Source organism: Petromyzon marinus, chromosome 14, assembly GCF_048934315.1.
Source record: "Petromyzon marinus isolate PM22_M1 ecotype Great Lakes invasive population chromosome 14, UKy_Petmar_22M1.pri1.0, whole genome shotgun sequence".
NCBI lineage: Eukaryota > Metazoa > Chordata > Hyperoartia > Petromyzontiformes > Petromyzontidae > Petromyzon > Petromyzon marinus.
In genome coordinates, this window is record NC_133680.1 from 15,283,727 (window position 1) to 15,307,233 (window position 23,507).

At 42.3% G+C, this 23,507-nt stretch overlaps 1 protein-coding gene across 1 annotated transcript in view; it reads left to right on the plus strand.

Moving 5' to 3' along the window:
* The window catches only part of LOC116942274 (complement C3), a 181,401-nt gene that overhangs the window by 55,208 nt on the left and 102,686 nt on the right, over positions 1-23,507 (plus strand). The window contains exons 9-15 of the mRNA XM_032953975.2: positions 4,589-4,709; positions 8,739-8,854; positions 12,895-13,059; positions 15,762-15,947; positions 17,396-17,590; positions 19,951-20,103; positions 21,900-22,029. Coding sequence (XP_032809866.2) covers positions 4,589-4,709; positions 8,739-8,854; positions 12,895-13,059; positions 15,762-15,947; positions 17,396-17,590; positions 19,951-20,103; positions 21,900-22,029 — 1,066 coding nt within the window. The remainder of the gene's footprint in view (positions 1-4,588; positions 4,710-8,738; positions 8,855-12,894; positions 13,060-15,761; positions 15,948-17,395; positions 17,591-19,950; positions 20,104-21,899; positions 22,030-23,507) is intronic.

Genomic DNA, 23,507 nt, shown 5'->3' on the forward strand with positions numbered 1-23,507 from the left:
CTGGCACAATAGTGAAGAAGTTGACAGGCACGGAGTGACATTTGTTCACTGCATACAAGACTGAGTCACATGATACAAGTTCATTAGCAGTTGCTTATTTTACCTTCATAAGCTTGATTGTAGCATATGGTACAGGTACATGGTCTAGCAATACCGTGTTTGCCACATGTTGCAGAGGTCCATGGTTGACATCCAGCCAGCTGCCCTGGTTAATATCATAGGTGTATTAACCGTAAAATACACGCTGTCTGCTTGAGTGGATGTTAAAGATCCCATAACTCAATTAAAACATGAATAGGCCATTGTGTGCTGGAGTCATGGTCCAAATTTTCCAACTTTGAAAATTCCCCACAAATTACTCAATTGAGAAATATTCTGCAACATCATCCCCTCATAACACAGTTATGCCCGATCATGGGCAAGGTGCTGAGTCATCTTGTGTTGCAAAGGGACATTTGTCGTTAGGAGTGCCCTTTAAATGTTTGACATGATGATACATGATGTAATTCATTTATCACATGTGTAGTGAGTCACTTCAGAGACACTAATAGTAGGAGGAATACACGTACAGTGAGGGAAAAAAGTATTTGATCCCCTGCTGATTTTGCACGTTTCCCCACTGACAAAGAAATGATCAGTCTATAATTTTAATGATAGGTTTATTTGAACAGTGAGAGACAGAATAACAACAACAAAATCCGGAAAAACGCATGTCAAAAATGTTATAAATTGATTTACATTTTAATGAGAGAAATAAGTATTTAACCCCCTCTCAATCACAAAGATTTCGTGCTCCCAGGTGTATTTTATACAGGTAACGAGCTGAGATTAGGAGCACACTCTTAAAGGGAGTGGTCCTAATCTCAGCTTGTTACCTGTATAAAAGACACCTGTCCACAGAAGCAATCAATCAATCAGATTCCAAACTCTCCACCATGGCCAAGACCAAAGAGCTCTGCAAGGATGTCAGGGACAAGATTGTAGACCTACACAAGGCTGGAATGGGCGACAAGACCATTGCCAAGCAGCTTGGTGAGAAGGTGACAACAGTTGGTGCGATTATTCGCAAATGGAAGAAACACAAAAGAACTGCCAATGTCCCTCTGCCTGGGGCTGCATGCAAGATCTCACCTCGTGGAGTTGCAATGATCATGAGAACGGTGAGGAATCAGCCCAGAACTACACGGGAGGATCTTGTCAATGATCTCAAGGCAGCTGGGACCATAGTCACCAAGAAAACAATTGGTAACACACTACGCCGTGAAGGACTGAAATCCTGCAGCGCCCGCAAGGTCCCCCTGCTCAAGAAAGCACATATACATGCCCCTCTGAAGTTTGCCAATGAACATCTGAATGATTCAGAGGACAACTGGGTGAAAGTGTTGTGGTCAGATGAGACCAAAATGGAGCTCTTTGGCATCAACTCAACTCGCCGTGTTTGAAGGAGGAGGAATTCTGCCTATGACCCCAAGAACACCATCCCCACCGTCAAACATGGAGGTGGAAACATTATGCTTTGGGGGTGTTGTTCTGCTAAGGGGACAGGACAACTTCACCGCATCAAAGGGACGATGGACGGGGCCATGTACCGTCAAATCTTGGGTGAGAACCTCCTTCCTTCAGCCAGGGCATTGAAAATGGGTCGTGGATGGGTATTCCAGCATGACATTGACCCAAAACACACGGCCAAGGCAACAAAGGAGTGGCTCAAGAAGAAGCACATTAAGGTCCTGGAGTGGCCTAGCCAGTCTTCAGACCTTAATCCGATAGAAAATCTATGGAGGGAGCTGAAGGTTCGAGTTGCCAAACGTCAGCCTCGAAACCTTAATGACTTGGAGAAGATCTGCAAAGAGGAGTGGGACAAAATCCCTCCTGATATGTGTGCAAACCTGGTGGCCAACTACAAGAAATGTCTGACCTCTCTGATTACCAACAAGGGTTTTGCCACCAAGTGCTAAGTCATGTTTTGCAGAGGGGTCAATACTTATTTCCCTCATTAAAATGCAAATCAATTTATAACATTTTTGACATGTGTTTTTCTGGGTTTTGTTGTTATTCTGTCTCTCACTGTTCAAATAAACCTACCATTAAAATTATAGACTGATCATTTCTTTGTCAGTGTCCAAACGTACAAAATCAGCAGGGGATCAAATACTTTTTTCCCTCACTGTATATTGTACACTTTCCGCAGTATAGGGGATAACTATATACGGGTCAGGACAACCGGCACACTGCCTGACTCAACAACGACGAGGAGGTGAAGATGGGGATGAAGACTTGTAAAGACGACAAGTTCCATTCCCAAACCGCAGCAGCCCCGACCTAGTGTCGGGGCCTCCCTTTTATCGTCCCCAGCGTGGGATGGCTCTGCCCTCGGCCACGCCCCCTTCTGGAACCTACCAGAAGGTTCTGGGCTCTGCCCCACGTGTCCCCTCTGTCACCTTTACCCTACATCCGTGCCTATCACGTGCCCTACTGGCAGACCGGCCGCTGTATTTTCAAATGCCCTTCACTGCTGGTAGACGAGGCTATTACACCCACGATCCCGCTCTCTACCAGTAACCAGCGCCATTCGCCATAGTGACCCATTCTATGTCACTACACATGTAAAGTGTTCTGAGACTCACTGGAATGAAAGGTGCTCTATGAAAAAGCAGCATTATTATTGTTATTATTATTAAATAATAATGGCAGAGTATCATGTGCCAACCTGGTGCAGGAGCTCATACACAAAACGTCTAGATACAATTTGCATTATAACACTCAAACTAACAGAGACATGAAAACTGCAAGGGACGTTACAAATTTTATTGTCATCAACCAAGACCTCAACAATCTTCCTTGCTGCTGACTCAAGTCCCGATCCCCCTTTTGGTTTTCACGCTATCACCATTCTAGAATCTCAGTTAGATCACAAATTAACACTGGTGAAGAGTGGAACAATGCGGATGTTCAGTATAAACACCTAATTCGAGACCCAAATGGTGCACCTCCTGGTTTTGGCATTCCTCGAAGTTACCGGTGTAACCATCAACGGAATCAAAACATCGACACGCCGATGCACACATCTCAATTCATTAATTGAAAATAGAAGATACAAGTCACAGTGTTGCGACTGTGGCCATGCAATCCAAACTATGGACCATTTAGTAAACCACTGTCATCTGTGCTCTTTCAAAGAAGGAATAGCAAAACTTCACAAACTCTCTCTCCTGAAGCCCTCTCGTGGCTTTCAGACCTTGACAATAACATTTAGCTCCTTAACATATGAACCCTATGGCGAGACCCCGGGGGCCCGAAAAAACGGAAATCAACATCATAATTAATTAAAAAAAATTGGGCGACTCCATTCCACTGCGCACATAAACGCCACGACCCACCTGGTGCGGATCATTCTGTTGTCATGTCGTCCAAGCGCAGTGAGGACGAATGCGCAGAAGAGCTGAACAAGCGAATGCACTCCATGCTCGGGTATGGGCAGGATCATAAGTCTTATCCAAAGCTGCTCAAATTGCCTACACGACTTAAGTCCTTTATTTGTCATAACGGTATGCATAATACAGTGGAACTGCTCTCTTATCTTCATTATTATTTGTGACCTACAATGTCTGCAGCCAGGATCAATCGATGACAATCCTATTAACTGCAGATATTTAACAGATGAGATGCGTTGCACCGTTAATTCCTCCTGTTTGATAATACTTCTCTTGTCCGTATGCATCTGTGCAGATAGGTATTTTTGCGGTTAAGCCATAGTCCCCACATACCGCTCGTATCAATGCGGATAAGAGGAGCGGCAACCCACTACTCTGTAGAGTAACATTGGTATAAATGCTTGTTACAATATGAACAGCGCATTGAAAACGCGTGCTATTTTATGTACTGTTTAAAAAAGTGTGGTCACAAATCCACACTGGGAAACACGATGATTGATAGAGGGGTGTAAATTATTTTTTCGATAGTGTATTTAAATAGAGGTACTGCAGGTAAGTAGTTTTCAGTTTTAAAGGCATAGTTTAACAAGACAACATTTGCCACCATCCTTCAAACCCATTGGTGAAAAAGAGCAAAGTTTTTCTTTACATACTCTTTGGTTCTTTCGGTAAAGTCACGTAGGTAGAAATAAAATAAAACAAATCACGACGTTTCGATCGCACTACAAGCGATCTTCATCAGGTGGGACAACCACAGCAAGAAAATGCTGAAGTCGGCGTGAGAGCTGCCGTGGCAAGAGGTTAAGAGAGGGGGGAGGAGGCAAGGGGGGAGAGAGAGAGGGGGGGTGGTGGGGTAGGGTGAGGGGCCGCGTGAGCGCTCGGGGAAGAGGATGTGAGGCTGGGGGGGGGGGGGGAAGTGGGCGGGGCTAGAAGTGGGAAGCAGGTGGAAGAACAGATAGAGGACGTGAGGCTGGGGAGGGACCATAAGAACCAGAGAGTATGGATTTTTGTTTACATTATAATATAATGTTTATGCGAGAGCCGGGGGCTTATGGGACCCCGGGGTCCAGCCATAAGGTTCATATTTCCACGTGCAAGAATATAGTATAATGATTAAATGCTAATATGTTCTAATGTGTGGTTCTTCTCCTCAGCTTGTTGCAGGAGAGGGGATTAGCATTTTGAAAAAGGAGAAACTTCTTAAGTTGTTCCCAAATGCGAAGGATCTCTTGGCTTTCAGCCTCACAATAAAAGCAACTGTACTATCATCTCAAGGTGCGTACAATACTGTTGTTATTGCCATCATTATTGTAAAAATAATATTTGGCTGAGTAGCAGTGGTTTGAGTGCATGGGCTGCCATCAGAAGTGTGTTAATATAAATTCTAGTCATGGCTCAAGACAGTCCTTTTATCCTCCAAAGTTGGTAAAATTAGTCGAAATTTGTGGTAAATCGTCAGTGGTTTTCTTACGAGTTGACTTTCATCTTCTGGGTTCTCTCGGTAAAGTCACATAGAATGGAGATAAAATAATAAAAATAATAACAATAAAATTCTCATGACGTTTCGGCCACAAGTAGCCTTCCTCAGGTGAAGAAACAGGACTGTCCGCAAGACAGCGCTTGAGTGAACCCTGCCAAGCTTGGCAGCGTCTTTTAAGCTGTGTGGGAGGAACAGAGCGCCTTGACAAAGGAGTTTACATATAAATTAGCATGTAACTAGGGGATTAGCATGATGTTGGTGTCGTAACGGAGAAAGGGGGAGAGGAGTTTACATATAAATTAGCATGTAACTGGAGGATTAGCATGATGTTGGTGTGAGAGATTAGCACCACGGAGAGCAACGAGCTTTGTTCAGACGGACGAGTCCATCTATGTTCGGAACGGAGGAGGGGGGAGAGGAGTTTACATATCAACAGTAAATTAGCATGTAACTGGGGGATTAGCATGATGTTAGTATGAGGGATTAACACCACGGAGAGCAACGAGCTTTGTTCAGAAGGACGAGTCCATCTATGTTCGGAACGGAGGAGGAGGGGGGGGAAGAGGAGGAAACAGCCACAGTGCGCTGCTCTGTCCTGTGTTGCATTATAACTATGCTTTAAACTAGACTACTATACATTACAATATTATACCTTCCAATCTAAACTACATTGTATAATATCGTATCCATAGACAAACCTCATCTTTGAATTATACAATGCGTTACTATACACTACCCTATACTTTATACCATAAAATATTAGACTTGTAGTATTACACTGTATTATTCTACTAACCCTAATGTATACCACACTGCTGTATATTCACTCAAGCACTTACACCAAGCGCTCAAGGCTAATGGTTACTCCGACTACACAATCCGCAAAGCCATCACTCCAACCATGAAAGAAGGGTCCTCTTGAGGAGCCATTCAAAAGCATCACCTTACCCTACATTGCGGGGGTCACAAAAAAGATATCCAAAATCCTGAATAAACACAAGATCCAGGTCCAATTCAACACAGTATATACAATCCGTGATCTGGTTCCGTCTGTAAAAGATGTGGTTCCAGACATACAGTACCCGGGCGTCTACAAAGTAAGTTGCCTCTGTGGTAGCAGCTACATTGGAGAAACTAAACGACATATCTCGGACGGCATCCGTGAACATAAAGCAGACTTGAAACACGGTAGGATGAACACCTCAGCCATGGCAGATCACTGTTATAAATCAGTAGGCTCACATGACATTGACTTCTCTAAGACGGAGGTTCTCTGCAAGCCATCCGGCTACCATGAGAGATTCGTTCATGAGGCTATCCACATACAAACACAGAGACAATTTCAACCGAGAAGATGGATTCTGGCTTAGTAACCATTGGAAAGACGTTATAAACCATTTCGGTTCTTGATTGATTGTATTTTACGGTGACTTTCAGACCGCAGTCCATTCGCTGGCACTGCCTCTTAGTACCTTTCACACAACGGTCAATAGTATAATTTATAGCATGTTGTATAATAATAAATAGTATAACTGTAATGTTTAACATAATTCATAAGGGAATATATAGTACCGTAATTGTATAGTGAATATACAGCAGTGTGGTATACAGTAGGGTTAGTAGAATAATACATTGTGTAATACTACAAGTCAAATATTTTATAGTCTAAAGCATAGGGTATGTATAGTAACGCATTGTATAATTCGAAGGTGGGGTTTGTCCATGGATACAATATTATACAATGTAGTTTAGATTGGAAGGTATAATATTGTAATGTATAGTAGTCTAGTTTATAGCATAGTTATAATGCAACACAGGACAGAGCAGCGCACCGTGGCTGTTTCCTCCTCTTCCCCCCCCCTCCTCCGTTCCGAACATAGATGGACTCGTCCGTCTGAACAAAGCTCGTCGCTCTCCATGGTGTTAATCCCTCATACTAACATCATGCTAATCCCCCAGTTACATGCAAATTAACTGTTGATATGTAAACTCCCCTCCCCCCTCCTCCGTTCTGAACATAGATGGACTCGTCCGTCTGAACAAAGCTCGTCGCTCTCCGTGGTGCTAATCCCTCACACCAACATCATGCTAATCCCCCAGTTGCATGCTAATTTCTACGTAAACTCTTCTCCCCCCTCCTCCGTTCCGACACCAACATCATGCTAATGCCCCAGTTACATGCTAATTTATATGTAAACTCCTTTGTCAAGGCGCTCTGTTCCACCCACACAGCTTAAAAGACGCTGCCAAGCTTGGCAGGGTTCACTCAAGCGCTGTCTACCGGACAGTCCTGTTTCTTCACCTGAGGAAGGCTACTTGTGTTGTGGCCGAAACGTCGTGAGAATTTTATTCTGTTATTATTTTTATTATTTTATCTCCATTCTATGTGACTTTACCGAAAGAACCCAGAAGATGAATCCCTGCAGTCACGAAAGCTTTAAATCGAAGAGTTGACTTTCATTTGTAACAATTGTGTTATATTACTGCTATGAATTGTCACCAACTTTCAATCCCTCATTGGGTGGGAGGGTGGTGCATTGGCAACTCGTGCCTCACAACAAGAAGGGTTCAGATTCTATTCCTGACGCCGCTCTTGTGTAGCGATTTATGTTCTACCCCTGTTATGAATGGGTTTCCTCCAGGTTCCCCGTGATCCTCTCCCATAGCTAAAAACACACTGTTCGAATGCTGAAAGGTATTTGCAAATCACTCAATTGGGATTACACGTAATAACAACGACCCTGACTGAAAAAAACTTGGCAGGAGCCTCCTGAAAATGAGTTGAGATGCATTGAGATTTCCCTGGGTAAACATGCATAATAATGTAAAAATAATTTGCCCAAATACCACCACTTTGTGTTGGCATGTATATGTACATTTAACTTATTGCACATTATATGTCATTAACCTAGTGGCCAATGGTCCTTCTAGACTTGTTTATTCAAAAGCATGTGTTCAAGTTAGCAAACTCTGAACCAGTTTCGACTGATTTGATTCCACAAGGCTAATTTATTTGACAGAGCTTCTACTTTTATTGTGACACAATTATCAGGATTTAAAGCTTTCGTGACTGCAGGGATTCATATGCTTGGTTTTTACACCTGATAATGATTGCTTCTGTTGCAGTCGAAACGTCGTGAGAATTTTATTGTTTTATATTTGTATTATTTTATTGTTTCCCTTCTACATGACTTTACCGAAAGAACCAAGAATACAATTATCAGGGTTAACATTTAGGGGCAATTTCCATGTTCTCGATTTCTCTTATTATTGTATTGGGATCCAGATCCGTATAGATACTTGCTTGGATCTGGTTGACCAAGTCGGTCACCAATGCCATTTACTTGTTTGTGATAGAGCACCCTTTGCCCCGGGGAATCTCAGGGTGTTCTATGTTTGATAAGCAACTTACATCACATCTAGCCTCAAATATTTGAAAGGGCAGCTGTCCTTGTATGCACACGGTGACTGTACCTGCTAGCGGGCATTAGTCTGGCAGTAGGGAGAGATGATTGCCTAATGTCATCTCACTTCAGGAATTTGTGAGTAATTTTTAAAATTTGGACAATGATGTCAAAACACAATGGCCAACTCATTTTACATGATGTCAGGGGATCTTTCACATTCACTGTGAAACATAGTATTTTTGTAGTTCATACATACTGAAGCAATAACCAGGGAGGCCTGCCGGATTGGGTCGCAGCCTTTTCAAAAAGTGGCGAACGTGTTAGCTCTGGGCCATGTCACCATGTTTGGAGTTGATTTATCCATTCCATAGTTGATCTGAATGCAGAGGCAGTAATTACATATGTGTTCAACTGTAGCTGCAGAGACCGAAGAAGCCGAACTTGTTGGAATCAAAATTGTGGAATCTCGCTATCAGATCACCGCAACGAAGACATCACGATATTTCAAGCCCGAATTGCCTTACTTCATACAGGTACGATGTGGCACACACTCAGGCTGTAGCAAGAGTGATGTAATTTGTGTAGTACATATGGGGTTTCTCTACTGACACATGTAACCATGGGCACTGTTTCACTTCCTGGCCGTGATCTCACTGAAACAATAGGGTCGTTGAATGAACTCAGAACCTTGAGATGATGGTACTTAGCGTTGTGTTCTGCTCCATTCGTCACTGCATCTTGCAAAGTGAGATCTGTGAACTAGCGATGTGACTGGTGGTACTTTTGTTTGTGTGCCCAACAGAGGTCAGGGTTCCACGCGATACCCATGCACACAACCGCTACAGTGGAGCCACTAGCAACGTCCCAGATTATAAGTGCCTGCGAATTTATTGATCAGAAAGAGCGTTGTGCTCTCTCTCATCACCTTCCAATAACTGATATTTTTTAGCAAACCATATCCCCCATATAATGCATTGCAAAATAAATATCCATTATCACAATCAACTCACTGATCAATTATAAATCAACCAAATTACCCATGAATTTCCAATTATGCATGGCAAATGAAGCAATAATTATGAATTAACAATTAAATTTTGATTTAAAGCTTTCGTGACTGCAGTAATTCATATTCCTAGCTCTTTCGGTAAAGTCACGTTGAAGGGAAACAATAAGATAATAAAATATATATAAAACAATAAAAATTCTCACGATGTTTCGACCATAACACAAACGGTCGTCATCGGGTGTGTCGGTTTGCATAAATAAATACACCGTTTTAAAATAAATAAATTTATGCAAACCGACACACCTGATGACGACCGTTTGTGTTATGGTCGAAACGTCGTGAGAATTTTTATTGTTTTATATATATATTTTACTATTTTATTGTTTCCCTTCACCGTGACTTTACCGAAAGAGCTAAGAATATGAATTAACAATTAGTTATTGATTTTTTATTACCAATGTATTATTCATTATGAATTACCACCACGTTACTAACAATAAGTTAATGAATAATACTAAATGATCCCTGAATTACAAATAATAAATTGTACACAAACTATTATTACAATTTATTATTAATGATTTATAAATAAACTATGAATAATTAAGTATCAATACATTATCAAATTCTTTTATTAAATTTCGATTTAAGGCTTTCGTGACTGCAAGGATTCATCTTCTTGGTTCTTTTGGTAAAAGTCACGTAGAATGAGAATAAAACAGGTTCACCTGAAGAAGGCTACTTGTGTTGTGGCCGAAACGTCGTGAGAATTTTATTGTCTTATTTTGTTTTATTGTTTTATTCTCATTCTACGTGACTTTACTTTTATTAAATGATTTCTAACACAGGATTAAGAGTTGATTCCTCCCACATGTAAGCAGGCATGCAGTGGCTGATAACACCTTGATTTACAGAGCAAGCACTGCTCTGCTGTATAAATCAACTTGCTCGATCTTCATGGCACATAGAACCAACATCTCACTCTGGGCCCAGTTGGGTGAGAATGTAGTGTAGCTGAGAAATTATTGACAATCCCGTACTCATCGTTATCTTGTTAAGAACAAATAAATCAAGTGGCACTGCCCAAAACGTAACAAGAATGTGGCCAAATGCATGAGTGTATTTTGTCTGAGTCTCCGTGTCGTTGTGAGTGCCTCTATTTCTATGTGTGTCTCCGTATTACTTTTGTGTCTGCGTGTGTCTCCGTGTCTCTGTGTGTATCTCCGTTTCTAAGTGTGTGTCGCTGTGTCTGTATGTCTCTACCCAACTTGCTCATTTGTGGCCAAGGGATGGTGGCTGATGGTTGTCGTCAGGGAGACCTTTACTGCCTTAGGCTTTTTCTCACCAAAGACTTGACTCCAAGGTGGGGTGGGGAGGGGGGTGGAGCTCGTTTCCCTGTGTACGGGACCCATGGACAAGTTACTACCAGCCGGGTCAGCTGGACCAAGAGCTAGTCAGAGGCCACGCCTCCTCACTTAACAGCCCCATTCAGGAAGTCGCCCATCACCAAATTGACAATACAATAAAGTTGATACCCCGTGGGTGGTGGTGCCCCTTTATTCAGAAAGTTAAGATGGTCACATTCCAGCCCATATTTGCACATGCCAAAAGCAGAGACTATTAATTCCCACGAGAACAAATATTAATAAAAACTATGAATTCACCCTAATGTTGAATGTTTGCATCCCCTTTTTTGGCAACAAAGGCATATTTATATACATATACATCTTTATCAATGCCTTTCCAACTAAAATCTTAATTTGAAGGCCACTTTCCAAAATTCCTTACGCTAACAAATGTTCGTTTCCTTGGGGGTGAAAAAAATAAGTGCTTAAATTTCTTCCCTCCGCAAGAACAAATGTTTGTTCCTCAAGAAACAAATATTCAGGGGGGAAAAAATACTCGGGAACCAAAATTCGTTTACATTGAAGCGCCTTTTGAATAGCATGGAATGGATCGCCATGCCTCAGTCCCTCAATGCTACGATTCTGCAAGTGTAAACTCTGATCAAGAATTGCGCATTACGTCCCTCAAGTGAATGGCTCCAAACCTTTCAAATACAATAAGAGACTTCCACGACAACTGCTGACTGGCGTCTTTTCTTTATTTATAGAATCTCTGCATGACACCGCGCTCTCTCTAGTAATTTCCCTCTCTCTCTACTCCGTTGACGAGCCGTTTTCTGTCCGCCGTCGAGCACGCCTTCCTCTCTCTCCGATCCCGCCGCTGACTGGCAGCGTGCCAGCAGAAGAGGCTGCTTCGCTGGGAGTTCGCCACGTGGTCGCCGGCGAGGAGAGGTTGAGCGGTGATGCAGTCTTGACCCAAGGCTTCCCGCACCGACCTCGAGTCCTCTCCTGCCTCCCCTTATATCCCTCTCGGCGGAGCAAGCTCCGCCCTCAGCCATGCCCCCTCGTGGAACCCTCTCGATGGTTCCCGTATATTCTCTGTAACTCTGCCCGTTTCCTTTGGCCTAGATGAGATCCCCACTTCGGATTGGCTACCGGTTGCCAGCGGTGGCCATGCAGATACCCCTTGTTACCCCCCAGGTGTCGCTCGCTCATTACACAAATGCAAGCAGTTGAGTAAAATGATTTACACAGGAATCCCCCTGTTATATGTTCATAATCAGAATATTTATACTGAATGAGGAATCTGATGAGCTATAAAGCTCTTTCACAGATGTCTAGTAGGGGCGGGTAAGAACGGTACAATAACAAACAATACAAAAACACGATACGAGTGCAAAGTACAGGAAAGGCAAACAAATCGGCAAAAAACATGCAAATTAAACAAAGCCAACCCCATCCTACCATGAAAAGCCCACTGTCCTATTAGCTTATTTTTCAGAAGTGACCTGTCCACAAATGATAGCTCAACAAAGTGACTTATGAGGTGGAAAATATAAAAGCAAAAATATCTAAATCTCAATGCATGTTTTAAATGTGGAGGGGCAAACCTGGAGGACCCAGAGAAAAAAATCCACGTGATCATGGAAAGAACATGCACACTCCAAATATTGATTTAAGTTGCCGTATTGTGCATTATTTCCTATATACGTTGCTGCTGTGTGAATGGAAACCGAAGTATCTTTGGATAAGAAACATATCTTTGTATTAAAAAATACATGTAAAAACGAGTCTAAGTTTTTAAAAATATATATTCGGGTTCATAATAGATCCTTAAGGTTATGCTGTGTAATAATGTGACCAAATTTTACTCCTAAGAACATGCTCGGATTGTAGGATACATATTCAATTATCAACTGTTATAAATTGTCTGACCCTTAGTTTGAGCTTCGGTTATGTCCAGGAGATGGTGAGGGAAAGCGAGTCACGTGCGGTATTGGGGGAGGGTAAGGTCAAGTCGGCTCTATGTAATTCTGTAAGGGTCAGGTTGAGGTTTAAAAACAGAGGTGGAGGAGGGGATGAGTGGGAAGATCAGAAGTGCTAGATAGATTTTTGCATTGTATAATTGTGAGAGGTGGCGGGGGTTTGTGGAGGCCTGCATCCAGCAGACTGATAATGATGTTGTACCCCTCAATAATATGCTGCTTCCCATACACAGGTGGAGGTTCGGAATGCTGATGGTTCACCCTCAAAAGAGGTGGACGTTGTTGCTAAAGTGCAAGTAGGTTCAGCCGCCATTAATCCTCAGAAGATGCGCACAGACTCCAACGGGTTGACCTCATTCACTGTGACACCACCAAATGTTAACCAACTGACAGTCACGGTGAGTTTCATTTTTGTGGGTGTAAAAAGGTAGGGTCAGCAGGTACATACACTGATACCCCGACTAGGCAGACCTCAGCTATGCAGTTGGACCAGGTTTGTTTCGAGGGCCTCCCATTTTCTCCAAGTCTGTTATTCTGAGTTGGTAGACCTTATGTGGCTTGATCTAGCACCTGCTGCAGTGGTGTATTTATATACAGTAGATCATCGATTATCCGGGGGTACTGGATATTCAAAAACTCCAGATCATCACATTATTTAAAATAGCTTGTTTTTGCACATGTTTTTAGGTGTAATGTATGATTTTGCGATTTCAATTTTTTTACGATGTGAAATTGGCATAAATAAACATACAAATAGACAAAAATAAATATACTACTGTAAAACGTTACTGTATTTGCTGTTCCGTACTTACTGCTTCAATCGTGAAGACTCTGTATGGGGTGTTGTCCTACCTGTGGCCCTACCTGACAATGTCAGGCACCAAACTTTGAAAAAGTATAGATATGGAGATCCCACTGGCCATCATGAATTGTCCACGTGAACATGATCAGTCTAAAAATCATCTCCATGTATCTCCACCATAACGCAAAGTTCACATTCTTTCAAGACTCAATGTTCAAAACTCTAAAATTTAGTGCTGGAAAGGGCGCTAATTAAATTCTAAATAAAATAGAACAGTGTCTGTAGGAAGCAAGGGAACAATACCGCATTGTTGTCAGAAGTCATTGTTAGATAGTGCATGAGATCAGAGTCTTGCTGGCCAATGTAAATGAGGAGAGGTGGGATCAGGATATGTCACAGTACTTGATATGTCACTTCATGGATCCTCATACCTTCGGTGTAAACTTTTCCTTCTAAGACCTCAGCCCCTGAGCCTTCAGTCAATACTACTTTCAACCCAAGTTTCAGCCAGACCACATCCTGCCATGTGCCAACCGATTGTCCTCAGTTAATTTAAATGCATGTATGTTGAACTTCTTTCCATATTGAGGCCACCTATTTGCAGTGTAATGTGTTCCTGAAATTCTAGTGTGGATCATTTCAACTTCATCTTAAAATCCAGTTCTTGCTCTACAATCAAGATGGCTAAATTCTTAATAAGTCTATGTTCTACTGAGACATATCGCTTCAGCATGTATATCACAACAGTTATTTCAGGGTTGTTGTTGGGTACATTCTTATTTAATTTTGTCCAGCTTGTTTTTTCTTTAATAACATGACTGGTCAGGATGAAAGCCAAGCCATGCAGTCAGGCATTGCATCATCTTGAGGTTGGGCATACCACACAGACATAGACTGATAAGATACTGCTTTAACTTTTTCTTCACCAATCCTAGCTGGAAAGCTTTCATTTAAAATTGCTGGGACATCCAAGGAATTTTCCTTTGGTAGCTTCACAGAGCTCAAAATGTTATTTGTTCATAAACCGCCATTTTGTAAAAGTTACCATTTGTATTTTTGGACATCTTTACAGTTTCAAAGCATGCACTATTACAATGTTTTACATTAATAACACCACAATAAGTTTAGAAATTTTAACTGTAGTTGCTCTAGAGCTGATTAATCTCCATGTATTGATTTGGTAACCATCTTGGCCGCTATCTTGAATTGCGTGCTTCAGGCCAAAAATGTGTTTTGGCTACAGCAGTTTTCATAATCGGTGGGATCAATTTACCCTAATAACATATTTTGCAAGCCTGTTACATGATCTGCCTCTTGCATCAATATTTTGCTACCTCCACTACTAAGACTTTAAACAGAATCAGGACCATTGTCATTGGGATAAACCTTGAATAAAACAAATACACACTTTTATAGACTTTCAATATTTAACCCAGACAATGGCATTAAGCAAAAGGACCATGTAAACGGGCATTTATAGTGCTGCCCAGGTGAACTCCAAAACAGGGTTCGGTGTGCATGTTTTATCTATAACTCACAGGTTCGCAATAGCAGCATCATGAAACCTAGAGTCCTCATTAAGCACCACTTCCAACAGCAGCAGCAACGGTATAAATACCTGCAACAATGCAGCCACAACATTCTGCCTTTCTGTCGAATCTCTGGCTTTTACAGCCCTTTTTTATACAGCCAGCAAAGCCAATTACATATGCACAACCTGCTTAACACGTGCCCTCTCCCACCAATCAAGTGAGGCATTGCTGTTATGTAACTATCTCCTATCCCGATTTATGCCACTGTTCCCAAGTGGTCAGTCCTACGCAAGGCCATGAGTTTACAAGAGCAGACAATGCCTCTCGCATCCATAACAATAAAACGTTACACTTTTCTGCTGTCATGTCACAAGTAACCCCCCCCTCTTGCGGACAATGCAAACTTAACCACATAAGAGCACTCTTATTCCATAGCAGTTGTGAGGTTGTAAAATTGAATGGACACTTACTTTGTGTAATTCATTATTTTTTTTTTGTTGAGGCCCAGCTCTGGCTCCTCTCGGATTGGGGCAGGGGATGTAGCAAAGCCGTTATGGGGGTGGTAACCATAACAGCGATACACCAATAAGGAGAGTGAACTTGGGTGGGAGGCAAAAGGGAAATTTGGGGTATAGGGCTCACCCCTGCACTGGCCCTAACGTGACCTATTCCAAAAATATAGTACGAATCATAACATCGGCTGCGAGAAAAGTACTTGAATATTGCATGTCGTGTGAAACATGTCTGTCCATCTGGTTGTTTGTAGGTGAGAACGGATGAACGACATCCACCGAATGAGCAGGGAGAGCTGGTGTATACAGCTCAGAAATATGCATCTGCAAGCTATATGCACATTGATGTGGCACGAATCATGAGATTGGGTGAAACCCTGAACGTGTTTCTCACTGCCAAAACCACGCAGCTCAATGCTGTAACACACTTTACATACATGGTACGTATAGTGTTGGTGTGGCATGGTATTGACTTCCAGTAAGAAAAATTGTGCATTCCATTGGTCTTAATAACTTAATAATGTACTAAATTTGGCAATTGCACAATTTGTCATTCAAAAAATACAATATCGGCCAAATACCACAATGCAGAATTTTTTTTTACAAATTACTCAAATGGGATTACACACAATATTGCCCTCTCCTGTGAAAACCTGGCAAAACCCTCCCAAAAAACTCTTGTTAAGCAAGCACAATAAATCAAATCACAAAGGAAGGCAATGCTTTGTTTCACAGTCTGCATGTGTTTCACAGCAAGGAGCGATGTTGCTATGTGTAATCCAAATTGAGTAATTTGCGAGTAATTTCTTAATTGTGGCGCCGGCATGGAAAGGCCGACTTGTTCCAAATGACGTCACGGGATCTTTGACGTCCACTGTGCAGCAGATGGTGCGTAGTATTTTGATGCTTAATACACTGCAGTTAAAAACCAGAAAGCAGCGAATGCATTGTCACTGGGCCATTTCACCATCTCAAAATGTGAAAAATTCTAAATAAAATAGTGATATTTATGACAGTGGTTTACAGTTAGCATCCGACAGCTACCCTGGTTATTACTGCCAGTGTATTAACTTTAAATTCACACTGCCTGTTTCAAAGCGGTTGTTAAAGATATACTGCTGCAGACATGAGTACGCCATTGTGTGCTGGCATCATGGTCCGAATAAAAAAGACTGTAAATTACTCAATTGGCATTACATACAGCAATATCGCTCCATATAGTAGACTTTTTCCATCAATGTAACACAGCGTCTTCCTTAGTGACTGCCCTGTGCCATAAGAATGGCAAACGTACCTAAGGTATCATTATACCCTGCCAAGTGGAATGAGGAGTGCAAGTTAGTAAATTGTAACGCACGGCCCATCACCAGTTACACTGTTGTGATGTCCTTAAGGAAACATGAATCCTTCTCATCATGTATCTTGAGCTCCTGGTGTATGCCAGCACGATGCTCCATGATGTTCATGTAAGAAGGTGCCGTTATGGCCCAACTGCATAATCTGCCACCTGCCACAGGGATGAGATGATGCAATTACGTTCCCAAGGCAACAGTTAAACTTCACCGTTATAGATAAAATGTAGCAGAGACACACATTTGAACGATGTTATTGATACCTTGTTTTTATAGAGCCACCCTACTTTACTCTCAGGCATATCAGATTGTTTTATATGTGATTAGCGACTTGCATCACATCTCATCTCGACACATTTGAAAGAGCACTCCTATCTGTCTGTTTAGTGGCACACTGTGACTAAGCACCTAGCCTGCAGGCGGGTATTAGTCTGCCAGTAGGGGGCGATTATTGCTGTTGTGTGTAATCCCATTTGAGTAATTTGGAAGAACATATTTTCGCTTGTTCCTTTAATGCAGCGTGCAATAAATTGCAGGTGCTGACACGAGGCGTGATTGTGAAAACTAACCGCAAGACCAAAGAGTCTGGAGGAGGGCCCTCCAACGTGAGAATACCCATCACACCCGACATGGCTCCTCGCTTCCGTTTCGTGGCCTACTATATCCTGCCAGGCGGCGAAATTGTAGCGGACTCTGTAACAGTGGAAGTCACCGAATTGTGCAAAAGCCAGGTATGTGTATAAAGGAAGCGTGTTCATCAGTCGGATCATAAGCAGCATGATATTATAATGTGGGTATATGCACATGCTGTGTTTTCATTGAAGGGAATGTAATTTGCACAGGATGCAGTTCCAAGTGCCTTAGCTGTGCACATGACGATTGTGTGATTATTCTTGTGTATGACAGTGAACTACGAACAGATTTTTGAAACATACATCTCTTTAAGGCCAATTTCAAAAATGTGTTTTTTTACTGAAATTATTGAGGAAAAAAACTTGTTAAACAGAAGGAAAGCATGTTTGGTATTGCTGGGGTTGGTTAAACGATAACCCCTACACCAGAATAACAATTTTAGTAATGAGAATCACGATCTGGTAATCGTTTGCAGTGAAATTTAAATATTAAGAGGTGGGCATACTCAGTCTATATCCCACCACGTGTGACCTGCCAGTCATAGCTGATGATGATTGCTTGTGTTGCCGTCGAAACGTCGTGAGAATTTTATTGTTTTATATTTTTATTATTTTATTGTTTCCCTTCTACGTGACTTTACCGAAAGAACCAAGAATATGTGGTGTACCCATTTATATGTTTGGGTGGATAGAGGCGTTACCGGTAATGCAATAAAGTCTGATTTTTTTTTTAGATACCCTTCAAAGATTGATTAAACATTCTTCTCTGTCATGTCTCCCGATTATTGTCGTGGGGCATCTATCAACATATCCCCCTGCAATGTTTCATTGCGAGATTACTCTCCAGCACACCCGTGTGCTGAAGAAGGAATTAATTGGCACGTTTTTTTGTGACAATTGTATTCATTGGCTGTCGCGTGAAGGAGGGTTTACGACACGAATTTTATTCACACAACCTGACCCAAAAGTAACCAATTATAAAACATATCCCTGAAATTTTCTATTTGAGTACTTAACATTTTTTTGAAAAGCAGCACCTCGTTGTGGTTGCAGTATACTTCTCACGTGTATACAGACGTGTGTATAATTATTACATCTACACCTTTTGGATGGTGAATATACATTCCATTAGATCAATAGGCATTAATCTGCATATGTTCTCTAATCCGTGTCTTTCTCTTTCTTTGCCTCAATGTGATGCTGAGTGTGCATCTCTTCGTGCCTCTGCACACTTTTCAGTTTTGTTCCATGTTGTTGTTAATGACAGCGTGTTTCTGAACCCCACATGTCATGCCTGAATATCTCTGTGAAGTAAATATGCATGCTCTTCTCGACATCATCTTCAACCGTGGTTATATTTAGATTCTGGGTAAATAAGCATCATAGCAACGATAATAATGATGAAATAAATATAAGCTCTTGTCCGTCTGACCCTTCCTCCTGATACGATAGCATATCGCGTGTATTTGGAGGGTGGGTAGGAGGTGAGGTGTAACGTGAGCGAATGAACCCAGCTCCACGCTGTGGGATGCGGATGACGTCATCACCCAAATGTGCACTGTGACATCACTGCAGTGCACCTGCAAGCCAGTCTGCCAGGAATGCAGAAAGAAAGCCAGAACAATTATTTTACTATCTCATACTAGGGTTTTTCGGGGGCACCTGTGGCGCCCCTCACAACCATTTACGGCCTTCGACCAGGAAAGTCACGAAAAAAATTGCACACTAACGACGCATTCACGCAAGCACCCGATGCTCCGTTTTCAAGTTTTAAAATGAAACATCTTTGAATTGTATTATGTTTTGAATTAAATAATTTTATCTCTTCATTAAAAGCTTATATCATTTTACACCTGGAAGACTTCATTGAAAACGGCATTTCGTTGAATTTTCTCTCGTCGTTAAGTAGATGGCCTTGCTGGGGGTTCGGTTCGATACGGACTTTCACCTATTTGGGATTGCGGGATCGAGATAAGGCGACATAGAGCTGGCCGTGCGAGAAGACCGCCGTCTGCAGATCGATTCCAACGTAATCGAACGTCTGTCCCTGCACCTCCGTCGTTCATGCCGGGGGCGCGTAGGTTTGCAGCGCTCCCTGCATGAAAACGACAGAAAGTGCAGCATTCATCACAGATAGATAAAGTTGTGCACTTATAAAAAGAGTGATTGCACATAATAATACATTTATTAAACGGCAATACATATCACAACAGAGTTTAATGCTATAATTCACGTGATGGTGCTGTGGATTGTTGCGTTGCAGGATTGTGAGAGCTCGTGGTGGCTTGGGGAGGCCTTTATCCAGCAGTGGATTGCCCATGGCTGATGACTACAGTACTGCTGTTGCCATGAACTTGATGGCAGCTGCACCATACTCTATATTCCTGGTCGTATCATATTCGACAAATTTCATGTCATGAACATTTGTTCCTAACGAGTCTGATATTTTCCCTCCTCAGGTGTCTCTGTCATTAAAAGGCCGCCCCACATTGGAACCAAAGGCCATGTTAACTTTGGATTTGAAAGGGGAACCTGATGCCAGAGTAGGTCTGCTCGCTGTTGATCAAGCCGTCTACGCTGTCAACCGTAAACACCGATTTACGCAAGACAGGGTGTGTATTCATATTTGCATGGCACTGCCATTAGTACATTTGGTGTTCGTGCCATTCTTAAAGCACATGAATATCCTGAAGGGAGGGGGGCAGTGTTCACAGATGGATATAGTCTGTCAATAGTGGGCGATGTGGCTATATGTAATCCAAATTGAGTATTTTGTAGGTAATTCTACACATTTGTCCCATGAGACCAGCAAACAATGGCCTACTCATTTCGAATGAAGTGAGATGTTTAATGTCTGCTGCGGTGATATACAGTATTTCTAACCATTGCTCTTGAGTATTTGGCAGACATAAGAGAATATTAAAATTATGCAAGGCATGAAAGTGATCAAGTCCACGGAGAAAATAGTTTTCTTTAACCGTGAGGGAAAACTGTATTATGCCGTTGAGCATATATTTGTTCCATGACAGAGTTATTTATGACTATGGAGATGTGAGAGTTGAACTGGAACTAGAAACCGGGTTTAACCAATCATTTTATGGAACCATAACTCTAACCCACATACAATGTGTTTCTCCGGCACTAAAGTGTTCTTTCAACCCGTAGCTGGGTTGTTAAAAGTAAAAATGGCCACGATCCCTCAGTAAATTCCCATTTATAGCCTAATACGAGCTCTGTTTCCTCTGACTCCATATGACATCTTGTGCACAGAGCTACAATACTCGACAGTCCGTTATTGTAGGGGGTGGAAACAAATGTGTGTTTGACGGTGACATGGCCCAGCAGTAGCGCGTTCGCTGCTTGTTGCAGAAATTTGCAATTCCAACCCAGCTGGCTGCCTTGGTCAATACTACGGTGTGTATTACCTGTAAAAATACCACGTGTTATCTGCTTTGCCAGGGATGTTAAGATCCCTTGACATCATTTGAAACTATTAAGCCACTGTGTGCTCGGGCCACGGTCCAAATTTGTCAAATTCAAAGAATAACATCGTAAATTGGGATTACACACAGCAACATCACCCCAGATTGCGAAATGACTGCAGATTATGTCTGTGAAACCGCTTTCATGATAGCTTCACGCTATAATAATGTCACAAATACCATATGTACTAGTGATGATGATGACATCTATTTGTTGATATAATTATCACAGCGATTGGGGTCAAGTGTAGGCAGCAGGGTGACACAGTGATAATACTTGCATAGCAAGAAATCCTGGGTTTAATTCCCGACTCGGTTGCTTTTCTCTGTGGAGTTTGTACTGTCCCTGTTCTGCATGGGTTTCCTCTGGATTGTTTGGATTACTCACGTAAGAAAAATACATACAATGTAACAGGTATTGGCCACAACATTCCAATGCAGAAAAAAAACTCGCAAATTGGTCAATTTGGATTAAACATAGCAACATCATCCCCATACTGCAAACACTTGGCCGGACATTCCTGAAACGAGTCTTGAGACTCAGTGAGGTCTTCCTGGGTAAAAAGCACCATAATAAAATATTAAATTGCAGTGGTGTGGATGTTGAAGGAGTGGTGGCGCAATGGTTAGCACACTGCATTATGAACCCAGCAACCTGAGTTTGATTCCCACTAACGGTCAACACCAGTGGCGATTATCTGAATCAATCCTGGGTTTCCCCTCAGTTGACCCAGTCTCAAATGAGTACCTGGCGTGGTGTGTGAAACATCGCCACTTAAGGGACGAAGGCAGCCAGGCATGGTGCTGGCAACGCACCACCCCATTGTTTTTCGTACCAGCCTTCAGAGGCTCTAGCCAACAGAACTCGCCTCAACAGTCTGTTAAAGACTATATGGGGGATCTTTGTTTCTGATATGGATGTGAAGGTGTGGAAGGCAATGGAGACCTTCGACACAGGCTGCACAGCAGAGGGTGGCGCGGGAGCACAGGGTGTCTTCTCGGACGCAGGCTTGGCTCTGATCACCAGCAAGGGCTTTCGAACTCCTGATCGATCCGGTGGGTATTCGTGAAACTAAACATTCTCACATAGAGTTTGCTTTTTTATTTTATTTTAGCCTTTGGTGCACAGGCAAACCTAAAGGAATGCAGAGGCCACGTTCCTGGAAAATTCCATGTTGGCCAAAGGTGCTTTTGACAAAAATAGACCTCGTGGAAAAAATAGGTTTGCATTCATGGGTCTGCAATTATGACCTCTCTCTTTGTTTAACTAATTCTAAGTTGTTTTTTTTTCGGTAAAGTCACGTAGGTAAAATAAAAATAAAATAAATGAAAACAACTCAATTAAATGATGACGTTTCGGAGGCAACACAAGCTTCCATCTCCAGGTGGAACAGTCACAGCAAAATTAGCTGTACCAAGTGAACAGCTCTGGGAGACACGAGATTATATACAGGTTAAGGTGGGGGGAGGAGTCAGGAAGGGACGTGGGTGGGGAGCGGGGCTAAGTTAAGCCGCCTTTTTATATTCTGTAGGGGTTCAGGGGGAGGCGGTGGTGTACTAGCACGTAAAACCATATTTTGTTATGCTGCAGGGGGTTCGGGGGGAGCGATGGCGCGCTGCACGAAAGCGAGTACAACCCTGGTAGAAACGGAAATGGCTGTATAATTATAAGCCAGCTAAGGTTTGACTTGGTTGATGACATCTTTCCAAAAGTTGCTCAATTTAAAACCATCCTCTCGGTTGAAGTTGTCTATGTTTGTATATCTGGATGGCTTCATGGACAAATCTTTGGTAATAACCGGGAGGTTTGCATAGTACTTTGGTATTGGAAAAAATAATGTCATGAGAACCCGCTGTGTTGAAACAATGATCAGCAACGGCCGAATAATTTGTTCTGCCGTGTTTCAAATCTGATTTGTGCTCGCGAATTCGGTCAGAAATATGTCGTTTCATCTCCCCGATATAGCAGTCACCACAGGTACAACTCAATTTGTAAACACCGGGGTACTGTAAGTCAGGAATGACATCCTTTACGGATGGGATCAGATCACGGATTTTGTGTACTGTATTGAACCGGACCTGGATCTTGTGTTTGTTTAGAATTTTGGAAATATTTTTGGTCACGCCTGCTATGTATGGCAGTGTGATGGTTTTGGTCGGAGTATCAGGTGGTTGTTTCTGTATGGTGGGAGAAACAGCTTGGCGGATAGTACGGTCAGAGTATCCGTTCATCTTGAGGGCCTGATGGTGTTGGTCAGAAATGCAATGAGCCCTATGGTATAATGTTTTGATGAGAGAATTATTTTGAGCCGGGTGGTGGTGGGAATCAGGCTTCAAGTATGAATCTGTGTGGGTGGACTTCCTGTAAACAGAATGTCCCAAAGAGCCATCAGTCCTCCGCTCAAACAGAACATCCAAGAATGTCAGCTTGCCATCTTTCTCCACTTCCATGGTGAATTTGATGGATGGGTGTCTGCAATTTGTGGTCTAGGAAATGGTTCAAAGCTAGGAGGCCATGTGGCCAAATGACGAAA